The sequence below is a fragment of the Geotrypetes seraphini genome, chromosome 15, assembly GCF_902459505.1.
Source record: "Geotrypetes seraphini chromosome 15, aGeoSer1.1, whole genome shotgun sequence".
NCBI classification, from domain to species: Eukaryota; Metazoa; Chordata; class Amphibia; order Gymnophiona; family Dermophiidae; genus Geotrypetes; species Geotrypetes seraphini.
Genome location: NC_047098.1, coordinates 15,879,250 through 15,895,818, shown reverse-complemented (window position 1 = coordinate 15,895,818; position 16,569 = coordinate 15,879,250). Strand labels below are relative to the sequence as shown.

Below are 16,569 nucleotides of genomic sequence, written 5' to 3'. Positions count from 1 at the left end.
TCCATAGTCTGTTATTGAGAAAAACATGAGCGAAGCCACTGCTTGCCCCGGATCGGTAGCATGGAATGCCGCTACTCTTTGGGGCTCTGGAATCTTGTTATTCTTTGAGATTGTGTATGGAATGTTGCTACTTCTTGGGTTTTGGCCAGGTACTAGGGACCTGGATTGGCCACCGTTAGAACGGGCTACTGGGCTTGATGGACCATTAGTCTGTCCCAGTAAGGCTATTCGTATGTTCTTATGTCAGTTTGACACGGACATTCAGTATGGTTGCTAGTATAGGTAGATCAGTACAACTAGGTTTTAGTTAGACATACATAGTTACAAGTACAAGAAGGTCATAGTTGGATAGATAATATGGGAGCACAGGACTTCTACTAATAAGAACATAAGAATTGCCGCTGCTGGGTCAGACCAGAAGTCCATCATGCTCATCAGTCCGCTCATGCGGCAGCCCACTGGTCAAAGACCAGCGCCCTAACTGAGACTAGCCATACCAGCGCACGTTCTTGTTCAGCAGGAACTTGTCTAACTTTGTCTTGAATCCCTGGACACATCATATGCAGGCACTTTCTTTGCCCCTCATGGGCTCACAATCTAAGTTTTTGTAACTGGGGCAATGGAGGGTCTTAAGGAGTTGCGGTGGGAATTGAACCCAATTCCCTAGGATTTCAGTCCGCTGCACTCAACACCAGGCTACTCCTCCACTTGATGAAAAATGCATTTTAATAACTATTAGCAGAAAGGACTGAAATAAGTTGGATGGCTTCTTAGAAATCAGCACTAGTCTTTGAAGTCTAGATTTACTGAGATTCCAATTGCCTGCTAATGACTCAGGGACTGGCTCTGATAGCTCTCTGGGAATTGGGAAAAGGCTCGCTAACTTCTGGAATATAATTGGGCAGACGTTTGCTGTGCTTTGATTTCTTTTTTAAATTCCTCTTGATTGAGAAATCCTTGGCCACACATTGATAATTTGCGTGAGAACAGAGGAGACTGATCCTACGGGCTTTAAGGCCAATGGACTACAGTATATCAACATTTTAATGACATGCAAATGTGTTGTGCATTAAGTTTTTCCTAGCATTCAAAGACATAGTTATTAAGGTTGGTTACAGCACTAGCATGTGTTCTGCATGCTTGTGCATGCTTTGCATCCATTATTATACATTTAATTACTCATTTTTCTATACTGTTCTCCCAAGGGAGCCCAGAATGGTTTACACTTCCCCCTCCCCATTCGCTGTTCCTGCACTCGCGGTTTCATATAATCGCGATTTTTTTCTGGTGAGGGGGAAAATAAAAAAAACTGTCTTAATGTAAAAAAAAAAAATCCATCTTTTTTTCCTCCCTGCCGCCTTTCCAGCCTTACCTGGTGGTCTAGAGGGCTTTCGGGGCAGGAGCGATCTTCCTACGCTCCTGCCCCGTGCAGATCGCCATGAGGAAATGGCTGCTGGGAGTTCCCGTAGTCTCTCGAGACTACGTCGGGAACTCCCTACAGCCAGGGGAAATTTCATTATGCAGTGGTATTTGTAAGTTTTGTTGCACTTATTATGTAACGTGCAAATATGTGAATCATTTATTGCGCATTTGTAGTTTGAAAATCAATAAAGAATTTAAAAAATAAAAATAAAATTCGGCAAATGAACAACAGGCTTAAATTTATAAGTGAAACTTTTAAGCTCCTAAATGAAATTAGATTTTCCCAAAATCCACCCAGAATCTTCCCCCTCAGAGTAGGTGCCTCCTGAGTTAGATGCCTACCAGCCAATTCATTGGTTTTAATTTCCTTTTAGTTGTTTTTTAATGGTGCTTTCAATTATCAGCACTGATTAAGCCAATTAAGAAAATTAAGACAGGTGCGCCGAACTAACCCTGGTCTTCTACAAAGCCGCGCTAGCGGCTGCTGCACGGTAATGGCCCCGAAGCCCATGGAGATTTAAAGGGCTTTGGAGCTGTAGCCGCACGGCAGCTGCTAGCGCGGCTTTTGTAGAAGACGGGGTAAGTGTCTAACTTTAAGCATCATTTATAGAATCAGGGCCTACTTGTTTAATTTTTATCTAAATTAACTTCTTTCTCAAACTTTTCTGCTTGATCCTTGTGTCAAATAGATACTATTACGAGTCAGATTAGAGCACAGTGCTTTACGATTAAGTAATCTCCCTGACGAAAACTTTGCAATTAGATTCACCTTTGTCAACTTGGGTCTTTCTAATTTTGAGGATTCTTTTTCATTTACTACCGTTCAGAGGCAGAATGGGAATTCTTTATAACAAATATCCCCCCACCCCCCACACACACTTTTACAAAACCACGCTAGTTTTGTAAAAGGTTGTAAGTGTTAGGAGGAATTTTTGAATTAGTGGTTAAACCACAGACCTATCAGTCAGGAGAATCCCCCTTCCTCCTTACATAAGAACATAAGTAGTCGCCTCCGCCGGGGCAGACCAGAGGTCCATCCCGCCCAGCGGTCCGCTCACGCGGTGGCCCATCAGGCATATTGCCTGAGCATCGGTCCCTGACTAATTTTATACCTACCTCTATACTTATCTCTAAACCTTCCACTGCTCTTATCTGTACCCCTCAATCCCTTTGTCCTCTAGGAACCTATCCAGGTCTTCCTTGAAATAGCACAGTACAGGGTTTCAAGGAAGACCTGGATAGGTTCCTAGAGGACAAAGGGATTGAGGGGTACAGATAAGAGCAGTGGAAGGTTTAGAGATAAGTGTAGAGGTAGGTATAAAATTAGTCAGGGACCGATGCTCAGGCAATATGCCTGATGGGCCACCGCGTGAGCGGACCGCTGGGCGGGATGGACCTCTGGTCTGCCCCGGCGGAGGCGACTACTTATGTTCTTATGTAAGGAGGAAGGGGGATTCTCCTGACTGATAGGTCTGTGGTTTAACCACTAATTCAAAAATTCCTCCTAACACTATATACCTGATACGGCCCAATGTCTTACCTCTGCCACAGTCTGCTCCCATTTTACCAGCAGGACACAGGCACAGACCAGTGATCCGGTCACAGGGTGCCCCTTCACAGGAACAAGATTTTGAACAGTTCATACCAAATGTTCCATCAGGGCACTCTACAGAATAAAAGAGGAAACATCAGGACCCACTTAAAATAACATTTCAATAACAGATTGAACATAAGAACATAAGAACTGCCGCTGCTGGGTAAGACCAGTGGTCCATCATGCCCAGCAGTCTGCTCACACGACGGCCCTCTGGTCCAAGACCAGCACCTAACTGAGACTAGCCCTACCAGCGCACGTCCTTGCTCAGCAGGAACTTGTCTAACTTTGTCTTGAATCCCTGAAGGGTGTTTTCCCCTATGACAGACTCCGGAAGAGCGTCCCAGTTTTCTACCACTCTCTGGGTGAAGAAGAACTTCCTTATGTTTGTACGGAATCTATCCCCTATCAACTTTAGAAAGTGCCCTCGTTCTCCCTACCTTGGAGAAGGTGAACACCCTGTCCTTATCTACTAAGTCTATTCCCTTTAGTATCTTGAATGTTTCGATCATGTCCCCTCTCAATCTACTCTGTTCGAGGGAGAAGAGGCCCAGTTTCTCTAATCTTTCGCTGTACGTCAGCTCCTCCAACCCCTTAACCATCTTAGTCTTAAACATGCATAATGGTTTTAGTTATTTGAGAGAGGTGGAAGGTAAGGATTTGTATAGACAAAAAAAATGACTCAGAACAGCTGGCATATTGTGAGATCACATATTTTCTCAGGTAAAAGGGGAATAAAAATGTCACATTAAGGAGCAAATTCAAGAAAGGGCACTAATGTGTTAATGCACACTGCTGTGTTATTACATGTTAACTGCTATAGGTGCCCAATAAAATGGGTTTCTTTACCAGTTAGGGCCTAATTCTGTATAGGACACTGGTCTTGGCAGCCACCTATGAAGCAGCTGAGAATTGTGCACTGGCATCCTATGCAGAATCCCATCTATCTTAAAGAAGAGACGCCTTATCCCCCAATTCTCTAACTCATTCCCATGCCAACTGGCGCTGGTTAGAGAATCGCGCCTGCCTGATCGCAAAGATAGGTGGCTCAGCTGCCTATCTTTGCCAAAGGATCCCTTGTCAGCAGCTGATTATGGCTTGGGAATCCCCAATCAGCTGAGCCTGCAGAACTCCCCGAAACTGCAGCTTCAGGGAGTCCTGCCGGCTCAGCTGATGGGGGATAAATAACCCTGCCACAATCAGCTGAGCCAACTGTGGCAGAGGACCCCCCCCAACACCCACCCCCAAGACTGGCAGGAGGGATGCCCACTCCCTCCTGCCTAACACCCCCCAACACCCCCATCCCTCCACATCCACAATCAGCAGGATGGATGCCCATGCTCTCCTACCGCCTGGCCTCCTCGATCCCTTGACACCCCTTAACCCCTGACACCCAACCATGACACCCCCAGTCCACCTTGACACCCCAACATCCCTTGAAACCCCCTCCCCCCATACCTTTAGAAGGAGACCGGCAAGAGGAATGTCCTATCTCTCCTGCCAGCAGGCCCACCTCTTCAAGATGGTGGGCCTTCCCCTTCCCGGTGCCTCCTGGGATGCACTGGGGAAGAGCCTATGGCCCTGTGGCCCAAATACCAAAGGCCCCTCCCAAAGGAAGGCCTTAGGCACCTGGGCTTATCAGGGCCTTAGGCCTTTTTCCCGGTGCATCCTGGGATGCACTGGAAGTGGCCTGACTCCAATTGACCCAGATACCTAAGGCCACTCCAACGGGACTGGCCTTAGGTATCTGGAACAATTGGGGGGTGGTTTGGGGGCGAGTGGTGTCAGGCAAGAGGTGAGTGCTGATCCTGCTGATCTTGTGGGGAGGGGGGTGGGCGTTGATAGCAGTGCCATATACAAAATCTGGCCCAATTCTTTATAGAATGCTTCCGCTCTGCCCATATTCTTTCCCCCCCAAATGTGTTATGCATATATAAACAGGATCTTATTGGCATGTGAACTTATATACAAAAAAGCCCTTTACTGCACAGAAAACGAGCTTTACATATAAAAAAAATTATTTATAAAATTATCCCCATAATGTCCCATAAATGATTTATGTATCACAATTGGGGACTCACATAATCAGAGACTGTGATGTCACAGACTAGATTTAGAGCAGTGGTCTCAAACTGAAACCCTTTGCAGAGCCACATTTTGGGATTTCAAGGTACTTGGAGGGCCTCAGAAAAAAACCAGTTAATGTCATATTAAAGAAATGACAATTTTGCATGAGGTGAAATGCTTTATAGTTTATAAATCTTTCCTTTTGGCTAAGTCTTAATAATAATATTGTCATTTATAGCTAAAGAGACAGATGATGAAGAAACTGTTTTATTTTGCTTTTGTGATTATGATAAACTTACCAAGGACCTCAAAATAGTACCTGATGGGCCGTGAGTTTGAGACCACTGAGTTAAGGGGAACAGTTAATCTGCTGACTGGGTTGGAGGGCAGAGGGGAGAACAGGACAATCAAGCCATTGTGACATCACTGATGAGGCTGGCTCATTATGACATCACAATCTCAAAGTTTCAAAGTCAAACCCTTTGCAGGGCCACATTTGGGATTTGGAGGTACTTGGAGGGCCTCAGAAAAAATAGTTAATATCTTATTAAAGAAATGACAATTTTGCATGAGGTAAAACTCTTTATAGTTTATAAATCTTTCCTTTTGGCTAAGGCTTAATAATAATATTGTCATTTATAGCTAAAGAGCCATATGATCAAGAAACGGTTTTATTTTACTTTTTATGATTATGATAAACATACCGAGGGCCGCAAGTTTGAGACCACTGTTTTAGAGGAATCCAAATGGACAGTGAACTGCAAGCCAGGGATCGACCCATCTACAGCAGTTTTCACACAATCCGTGACATATGTATACCACAAACTAGTGCCTTTACAAAACAGGCACTTTCTCACGTCTAAACCGAGGAGCCCTGTTAGAAAATTACCCTCCTACTGTGCAAGTCTGTTCTGTTCATATAATTTACAGCACCTTGGTCACAGTTCACTCCGTGGAAACCTTCTGGGCACTGCTTCTGGCACTGTCCACTCAAATGGTCACATGACATCCCCAGCTGGCAGACGCATTTATTCCTGCAGCCAACACCGTAGTAGCCAGCACTGCATTCTACCTCCCCGCAAAGCACAAGAAAACAAAACACAATGGCTCAACAGCAATTCTAAACTAATGAGCAGACGGCTTCCCAGAATATGGCATTTACAATCTGAAAGTAACAGCCGACTTTGGACAAACAAGCAATTTCTTGATAACAAATAAACAACAGCTCCTGTATTTTTAGATCTTTCTTTTTACATATTTGTTTCCATTTCATTTGTCTTTAAATATATATATATATTTTTGCACTTATAGTATAAGTTGATTCTTTGCACATAAACCTGTTTTATGCACGTAAAATACACATTTATGTGCAATAAGCGCTCCTTTTACGAAGCTGTGTTAGGCTTTTTTATCGCCAGCCACAGTATATATATATATATATATATATTGTTGAACATTATTTTTCATTTTGTGCATACCATGATAGTAATGAATCTTACTCCAGAGACTCTCACTATAGCACTTGCATTGTGCCAAACAGAGCTTCCTTATGTGATTCTTGCTGGTTCAAGGTTCAGTTCCACCTGCCAGGCATCAACCACCTGGAAGCCTCTATCTTGGCTGGTTGGTCTAGCTAACCAAATCATCTTATCTATAGTTAGTCTATATTTATTAAACAATAAAGAGCCTGGGGCACTTCAGTTAACATAAGAACATAAGAATTGCCGCTGCTGGATCAGACCAGTGGTCCATCGTGACCAGTAGTCCGCTCATGTGGCGGCCCTCTGGTCATAGACCAGCGCCCTAACTGAGACTAGCCCTACCTGCGTAAGTTCCAGTTCAGCAGGAACTTGTCTAACTTTGTCTTGAATCCCTGGAGGGTGTTTTCCCCTATGACAGACTCCGGAACAGTGTTCCAGTTTTCTACCACTCTCTGGGTGAAGAACTTCCTTATGTTTGTACGGAATCTATCCCTTTCAATTTTAGAGAGTGCCCTCTTGTTCGCCCTACCTTGGAGAAGGTGAACAACCTGCCCTTATCTACTAAGTCTATTCCCTTCAGTACCTTGAATGTTTCGATTATGTCCCCTCTCAGTCTCCTCTTTTCAAGTGAGAAGAGGCCCAGTTTCTCTAATCTTTCACTGTACAGCAACTCCTCCAGCCCCTTAACCATCTTAAGTCGCTCTTCTCTGGACCCTTTCGAATAGTACCGTGTCCTTCTTCATGTACGGCGACCAGTGCTGGACACAGTATTCCAGGTGAGGGCGCATCATGGCCCGGTACAGCGGCATGATAACCTTCTCCAATCTGTTTGTGATCCCCTTCTTTATCATTCCTAGCATTCTGTTCCCCCTTTTCACCGCCGCCGCACATTACGCAGACGGCTTCATCGACTTGTCGATCATAACTCCCAAGTCTCTTTCCTGGGGGGTCTCTCCAAGTTCCAGCAAAAAAAACCTGCAAGCCAGTCTTGCTTTCATCCCAATTCAAATACTATGAAACCCCAGTGAGAACTCTGACCCTAAAATTGCTGTCCTTATTGCAAAAGTTGTACCTACTTTCTCTGTGTTATCATCACTGCTTTATGCTTTTTGCAACAGCAATATAGAATGAATGAATGAAACGAAACCTTTTGCACTCAGTTAATTTTCATTTCCCTCACTCCACTTATCCTGCCTCAGTTTTCTATATCCCTCCAACTTTATCCCAGCCATTTCACCAAATGTCATAGACTTGCAGATGACGACTCCCTATGAAATCTGGAGCGAGCACTTCCTGAGTCAGATCTGAGGGGGACACAATTGCATAGTGGCTGTCTCTGTACAATATAAAATAATACAAGATGGCCACAAAAACACTCCTTGATTTTAAATGGTTACAAAACCAAAATTTATTGGAATATTCTTTCATCTTAGAGCAGGGGTGTCAAAGTCCATTCTCGAGGGCCGCAGTCCAGTCGGATTTTCAGGATTTCCCCAATGAATTAGCATGAGATCTATTAGCATATAATGAAAGCAGTGCATGCAAATAGATCTCATGCATATTCATTGGGGAAATCCTGAAAACCCGATTGGATTGCGGCCCTCGAGGAAGGACTTTGACACCCCTGCCTTTGAGGCTACAGTTTCATCAGCTCATAAAGTTTCATATGGTATCTGTTGATTACATACACTCGATGTGCACCTCACCTGCTACTCGGCAAACATCAACGTGATAATCGAGCTTGGACCAGACTCTCCGAAGCATATCTGGAATGGTCGCGTTTATAGCTTCAGTGATGCGTTCCTGCAGATCATCCATGGTTGCAGGTAGTGGAGGTATGTACCCCCAAAGGAAAAAGTCACAAACAATAATATCTGGTGATCTCGGGGGACCACTTGAGGACCACCTGATCATTTGGTCGCGTTGTATTGTCTGAAGGTTGAAACTTCTGCACCAATTTCAGCTTAAAAGGGTGAAAGTATAAGCGATTGTGTAAGATCTTGCTAACCGTGCTTTTGGGGACTTGTATTTGCTGTCATCTTATTTATAAACATATTCCAATAAGTTTTGATTTTGTAACCATTTAAAATCAAGGAGTGTTTTGGGGGGTACCCTGTATATAAACAATAAGAAGATCTACCACAAATCAAGCACCAAATAAATATGTATAATAGTGCTCAGTCAGAGATGGCGATAGTGTAATCTGAGCCATCATAGCACCACCTGTCTACCTTCAGAATTATTGATGAAAATATAAAAAGTATTACTTATCTTGATGACTCTTGTAGACAGGAGGCGAAGGGAAAAAACATTTTTGGGCTCAACAACAAAAATACCGCCAACGTCTTTGAATCTCCAAAGTGCAATAAAAGTGAAATAATGTATTTTGGGGGGAAAAAAAAAATCAAAATTAAAAAAATGTTCGTCCTACTAAATCCATCCACATGGAAATCCAAAGATCAATGAAATATCTCATAATGTCGTGGTGCTATGATGGCTCAGATTACACTTTCGCCAGTGGGAATGGTGTTAATCTCTGACTGAGCACTATTATATACATTTATTTTGTGTTTTATTTATTTATTTTGGTATTTATATACCACTTATAATCTAAGTGGTTTACATTCAGGTACTCAAGCTTTTTTCCCTATCTTTCCTGGTGGGATCACACTCTATTTAATGTACCTGGGGCAGTGGGGGGATTAAGTGACTTGCCCAGAGTCACAAAGAGCAGCGTGGGGTTTGAACCCACAACTTCAGGGTGCTGAGTCTGTAGCGCTAACCATTGCGCCACACACTCCCCCAAAGTTAAGTCCAAAATGCCGTTTAAAACAAATTCAGGGTGTGTACCAGCGCCTAAAAAGATGGCGCCAGAACTGCATCTCTGGAAGTGCCTAATGCCACTGTATGTGTGGCTAAAGCCAGAAGTTGTGTCAGGCACCAGTTGGCACCTCCGGAGGTTTGATTTGTGATAGATTGAAACTATCATTCCCTTCTACAAAAGGTATATCCCGCGCAGGAAAACTAGGAACTTCCCTCCCCTTTAGAACCACAGAACTCTGGAACAACCTCACATCTCCGCTCAGAAATTCAAACTCCAAGTTTCCAAGTTTATTATAAGATTTGATTAATCGCCTATTCCAAATTCTAAGCGATGTACAGCTAAAAATTACAAAGTTAGGGGAAACATACATGACTAACAAAACTATTTCTAAACATATTAAAATATCATTAAATATATAACATAACATAACATGACTAAACATAACTAACAAGACTATTTTTGCATACAAGATCACCTGAAAACTTGGCTCTTTTCAAAAATCTAACACCTCCCACTCTCTGGTACCCTGGCCCCTCTCTATCCTCTTAGTTCCTTTCCTATAACCCTTCATTGGAGTTCCTTTTTATCCTAACCCTTTAAACCGTGCCGAGCTCTACGATTGCGGAGATGGCGCGGTATACAAACCTAAGGTTTAGTTTAATTAGTTTAGTAGATCTTCTTATTGTTTATATTTTATTTTTTGTGAAGATCTAGAATTATATTTAACAAGTTTTCTCCTAAGAACTTTTTTTTACTTGTCTTTGCCTGTCTCCTTGCCTGACTGGACTGCTGCTTATAAACCATAATATTTTGGGGATCACTCACTTGTCTGACATCGTTTGCCATAGTAGCCTGGTTTGCAAGTGCATGCACCATCCTTTTTGTCACATTCCAGGGTGTTTTGCTGTACACACTGGCATTCATCGGAGCATCCAGGGCCAAATGCCCACTTTGGGCACGCTACACATTAGCAAAGAGGGAAAAAAAAACACATCAAAATTAAGATTCCCCTGAGAATGATCTAAAGATGATGTTGTACATGAGCTTTAGAGATCCTCTAACACCAGGGATGTGTACAGCCAATAAACTTTCAGTTCATTTTCGGATTTTCCTGTATTTTTGGTCACTTTTCAGGTATTTTGTTTTCCAGTTCATTTCATATATTTATTTTTTAAAAACCAATGGGGTCGATATTCAGCTGGCAATGCTCAATAATTTATTCCAAGATATTCAATGTCGGGTCCTGTTCGGGCTTCGCCACTGAATTTCCAGTTTTCGGAGCTGGCTAATGCGGAGCTGGTTAAGTCTGACATTTAGCACACGCTAGGGCACCACATAAAATTTTATTCCGTCCCATTTACGCAGGTACCCTGGCCAGTTAAGAGCTGGATGTCGATACTTAACCATTCAAGTGCCAGCTCTGCCCCCAGAATGCCCCCCAAAATAGCCGGTTTGCAGTTTGGCGCTAACCAAGTTATTTTCAGCAGCACTAAGGCCCATATTCTCTAAACGGCAACCTACCGGTGTCTAAGTTACGTCCAAAATGCTACTTAAAACAGGACTTTAAAAAAATTTCAAGATGCTTACCAGCGCCTAAATAGATGGAGCCAGAATCGCACCTCCGGAAGTGCCTACCGGTGCCTAACGACACTGCTAGGTGTGGTTAAAGCCGGAAATGGCGTTAGGCACCAGAAGGCACCGCCAGAGGTGCGATTCACGTCATAGGCAGGCGCCAGAAATGTAGGCCTTGAAAACTCTGGCTTACATTTCCGGCACCTACCTTTGACGGAGGTGCAATTTTCTAGACGGCACCATCGCACGATTGACACGCGATCGGCAGTCACTTTTAAGGCAGCCATTTAGAGAATCCGGGCCACACTGGTTAAATGCTATTGAAAATGACCGGTTAGTCCTGAACAGGTGATTTAACCAGCCACGAGCTGTTTCTGGCTCTTTAAACCTTGTTGAATATCAATCCCAATGCATTAGAACTTTTATTGGTATGTGCATTTATAGGCATGTAAATGAGCACATTCCTGTAAAAAACAAAACAAAAAAACCTCAAGCACAGTATATTCAGCTAATTCTTAAGTTGATATTGCTCGATGCAGAGGCCAGTATTAAATTTGGGTGGGTTTGTTATAAAGCCCTTTTTGAACTACTATCCTCTTATTTGGTATCATATCTGAAATGGTTTAATTCAAAAAAGCATACTAGGAATTCAGGCATGTTTATTTTCCCCACCCCTAGGGGCTGTCGCTATAAAACATTCTTTGATAGGACTTTAGAATATCAGGCGGGGAAAGCGGATTCCTGGAGAAGCCCGCTGATTGCTCAGGCGTATTCTTATCCTACATTTAGGAAATTATTAAAAACTCATCTGCTTGATAATCATGAATGTTGATCTTCAAACTTTTTATTGATTTTATCGTGCCGTGTTTGTAAATTTTTCTTTACAATTAGGTTGTATTTTAATCGATATATTAATACTAGTATGTTTAAATTGTATTTTAACCATGATGTATAATTCTGCCCATAGAAATATGTATACGATTGTATTTATCTACTGTTGTGAACCGCCTAGAACTAATACAAGAAATAAAATTATTATGATTATTATTTTCTCCAAGGAACATCACTGACTAGAAAAAATCTACAATTTAAACTGAGAAACAAAGAGCACAGGGAAGAAGACTCATCCCACACAGAACCCTCTTGTCATGATCACCTAACAGTATCATGAGAAGGATCTGCATCGTATGCCTGGAACAGACTGCCTGAGTCAGTACTAGAGAGTTGCGCGGGGACAGAAATCCCACCCATCCCCACCAGGATCCTCTCCGTCCCCAACCATCCCCGCCAGGATCCTCTCCGTCCCCACCCATCCCCGCCAGGATCCTCTCTATCCCCATCCGGATCCTCTCCGTCCCCGCCAGGTTCCTCTCTGTCCCCACCCATCCCCGCCCGGATCCTCTCCATCCCCACCCATCCCTGCCAGGATCCTCTCTGTCCCCACCCGTCCCCGCCAGGATCCTCTCTGTCCCCACCCATCCCCGTCAGGATCCTCTCCGTCCCCACCCATCCCCACAACGAATTACCTCCATTCCCGCCCGTCCCCATAAAAAGCAACAATTACTTCTGACAGGATCATCAATTCCACAGTTTCTTTTGTGTTTGTGCTGCTGTTTTCCTTGTGGAATCTCTTTGGTGGAACCCTTTTCTTGTTTTCTGTTCAGGTAATTAACTTATAAACCCCCTCTTTTACTAAGGCTGACGTGTCCATTATATTATATGGACGAACCCTGCTTCCAAAGCCTTCCATTCCCGTGGGAGTCCCATTGGCTAGAGGGGGGTCCCCGTGGAAGTCCCGTGGGTTAGGAGGGATCCCCACGGGACCCGCAGGATTCCCGCAATCCCTGTTACCGTGCAGACCTCTAGTCAGTACATCAAACTCTGTCTCTGGCAGTATTCAAATCTAGGCGAAAAGCCTGCTTTTTTGAGGGTGCTTTAACTCCTAATAATAATAATAACTTTATTCTTATATACCGCCACACCATTTAGTTCTAGGCGGTTCACATCGAGAAAAACTGTACAATCAGCGAATCATACATAAACATGCCATACACATTGCAGAAAATGCCACAATGGCAGTCAGGTCACAAATTTATCAAACAAATACGTTTTCAACAATTTTCTAAAAGAATGAGAAGACTCGGCTTGGGGGATAAGAGAACTCCACCAAGTATTCATTGCACTAGCCTGAAGTGCAAAAGCTTTTTCTAAAAATCTCTTATAACGACAAGATTTTGCTGTTGGAAACGTGAACCAATATGCTTTTCGTGTATTCTTGTTAGACTTATAAAATTCAAAATGAGAAAAGAGGTAAACTGGGGTCAGACCAAATATAGTTTTAAAGCAAATACAATCAAATTTAAACAAGACTCTAGCCTCAAATGGCAATCAATGACACTTTGAATAATAAGGGCTGACATGGTCATATTTTTTTTTAAGCCAAAAATCAAACCGACTGCTGTATTTTGTATTATTCTTAGCCTATTAGAGATTTTTTTGTGAGAACCTAGACAGATAATATTATCGTTCCCTCTGTGAGAAATTCCCTAACTCCTATCTGTTCTGTTTGTTTGTTTTGATTCGATTGTAAGCTCTACTGAGCAGGAATTGTCTCTTGCATGTTTAATGTACAGCAGCGTACATCTAGCAGCGCAATAGAAATGATTAGTAGTATGGGAATTAGAGGGAGATGTTATAGTTTATTGCTACGGCATTTCAGTGTAAAAAGTCCACCGTTGTATGAGATGAACTCACCTAAATGACAGTAACGTCCATAGAGGCCATGATCACACAAACAGGCGCCGTAGATCCGGTGGCATCGCCCTCTGTTGGCACAGTTGCACTTCTTTTTGCAGTGTTTGCCAAAAAATCCTTTTGGACAACCTAAGATGGCAGGAGATTTAATGTCATACGATCACTTCCAAGCAGGCCGTAATTTCAAGCACCATTGAGAGAGGGGGGTACAGCAGACAACACAGAGGACCAGAAAAGCAATCAAAGGGGGAACAAACTTTAGGTATGCAGTATCATTTAAAAACAAACAAACTGGAAAATAAGAATGTGTGATGTTTTGTTGCTGCAGGACAGTGGATCGCAAACTTTAGTGTGCTGCGGCTTGATTCTGGGTATGCTGTGAGATGCCGGCGACGAGGAGCGACACCAGCACAAGCTGACTGCTTACAGGACGTGCCTCTCTTCTCCTCACCGGTGCCTCTCCGCTCCACACCTTTCCTCCTCCAGCACCTACCACTGGTGTAGTGATAACATGCTCAGGGCCCCATCTGAAGGGTCCCTGCGTATGTTCGGACGTCAACATGTGTGCATGATGTCACTGCATCAATGTCCACACATTTCCGGAAGCCCTCCAGCCGCAGCCCCGAGTTTGGTGTGCTGCGGTGTCAAAATGTTTGCGGGACACTGTGATAGGGTGTCTTAAATTGTCTCCAAAGCCATCAAATGGGTATCAGAATGACAGAAATGTGAAGTTATTCATAATGGTAAACTGCTTGAGTTTTCACAATTGCAACATAAATATGGTCTAAATAAAAAACAAAGTTATAAATGGTTGCAATTGAAGCAGGCTATTCAGGTAGGGTTCCCTGAATGGAAATCTTTAAATAATCATTATAGCTTAGAATTCCTATGTTTCCAGGCAGATTTTCTGGGACACCAGGCCACAAAGTGGTATAAAATTTTATCTAATTATTTGAATAAGAAACCTAAAAATGGATTAAGAGATATTTGGAGCATTGAGATTAAGCATCAGATTAATGCATCTCAATGGCCACGTATTTGGTCTTGGAGAATTAAAGGTACGATGTCGGTATCTATTAGGCAAACATGGTTCTTCTTGTTGCATAGAGCATTCTGGACCCCTATTAGATTACAAAAATTAGATTGCTCTAAGTCTAATAGGTGCTGGCATTGTAAAATTGAAATTGGAACTTTAGATCATCTTTTATTTTATTGTCCATATATTCAGGCGTTTTGGTTATCAATCTGGGATCAAGTTAATCTTTTAATGGAAAATCATGTGGCATTGTCATATGATACAGTTCTATTTGGAATGTGTATGAGATCTAAAAGCCAAATATCTGCAGCAAATAATAAGCTTCTGATGATTATTACAGGTGTGGGGATACAACAAATAACACTTAATTGGAAGAATTGTTCTAGACTAAATTACAGCTTCTGGTGGAACTCAGTGTGTCATCTGTACAAAATGGAAAGGTTAATTGCGGTACAAAATGGTCATTTTACTAGATTTCAGGATGTGTGGGGGCCAATAATAAATTATTATAATGATTAATGTTAATTTATTATTCTTTTTCCTTATGTGATAATTGAAGAAGGGGGGGGTGAGTTATGGAGATTTGCATATATATATTTGCATATTTTAAATGATTAATATACATAAGAATTTTATTATTTGTGTATGGTTATGGGAGGGGGTGGGATATAAATCTTTTAGATACATATTGTGATGGAATTTTCAAGTGATAATGTACGTCCCCATTTTCAGGAAAGGCTGCAAGAACAAGCGATCAAAGGACCCGGTTTGGATGTCAACAGAAGCAAAGAAGGCGATAAAGGACAAAAAGGTATCCTTCCGGAGATGGAAAAAGGACCCAACGGAGGAAAATCACCAGACACACAGGAAATGCCAAAAGGAATGTCACCGGGAGGTTAGAAAAGCAAAGGGAGAATACGAAGAGGGGCTGGCCAGAGAGGCGAAAAACTTCAAGGCATTCTTCAGTTACGTAAAGGGAAAGCGACCAGCGAGAGAGGAGGTGGGGCCGTTGGACGATGGGGATAGGAAGGGAGTGATTAAGGAGGATACAGAGGTAGCCGAGAGGTTGAACACGTTCTTCTCGTCGGTTTTCACGAGCGAAGACACATCTAATATACCGGACTCAGAGGAGCTCATGAGTGGGGAACAGGCTGAAAAATTGGATCACATAGAGGTAAGTAAGGAAGATGTCCTCAAACAGATAGACAGGCTAAAATGCGGCAAATCACCGGGCCCAGACGGGATCCACCCAAGGGTTCTGAAGGAACTAAGACAAGAAATAGCGGGCACAATCCAGCATGTTTGCAACCTATCCTTGAAAACTGGTGAGGTACCAGAGGACTGGAAATTGGCGAATGTCACACCTATCTTCAAGAAGGGATCGAGGGGTGACCCCGGGAACTACAGGCCGGTGAGCCTGACTTCAATTATAGGGAAGATGGTGGAAGCTATGATCAAGGACGGCATTTGCGAGCACATCGAGAAGAATGACCTATTGAGAACAAGCCAGCACGGATTCTGTAAGGGAAGGTCGTGCCTAACGAACCTTCTGTACTTCTTTGAGGGAATAAGCAGTCGGGTGGACAATGGGGAACCCATAGACATCATTTACCTCGATTTTCAAAAGGCTTTCGACAAGGTGCCACATGAAAGGCTGCTTAAGAAGCTGTGGAACCACGGGGTGGGAGGGGATGTGCACAGATGGATCAAGCACTGGTTGTCGGGCAGACTGCAGAGGGTCGGAGTAAAGGGTCAATATTCTGACTGGCGGAGAGTCACGAGCGGTGTACCGCAGGGGTCGGTGCTGGGGCCGTTGCTC

General features: G+C 43.1%; 1 protein-coding gene across 5 annotated transcripts in view; it reads right to left on the bottom strand.

Annotated features, from left to right (window-relative positions):
• Window positions 1–16,569, bottom strand: part of MEGF6 (multiple EGF like domains 6) — a 276,556-nt gene that overhangs the window by 50,125 nt on the left and 209,862 nt on the right. For all 5 annotated transcript variants that reach the window (XM_033922100.1, XM_033922102.1, XM_033922103.1 and 2 more), the window contains 4 exons: window positions 13,715–13,843; window positions 10,214–10,348; window positions 6,017–6,151; window positions 2,963–3,088 (listed from right to left, as the gene is read on the bottom strand). In XM_033922100.1, coding sequence (XP_033777991.1) covers window positions 2,963–3,088; window positions 6,017–6,151; window positions 10,214–10,348; window positions 13,715–13,843 — 525 coding nt within the window. The remainder of the gene's footprint in view (window positions 1–2,962; window positions 3,089–6,016; window positions 6,152–10,213; window positions 10,349–13,714; window positions 13,844–16,569) is intronic.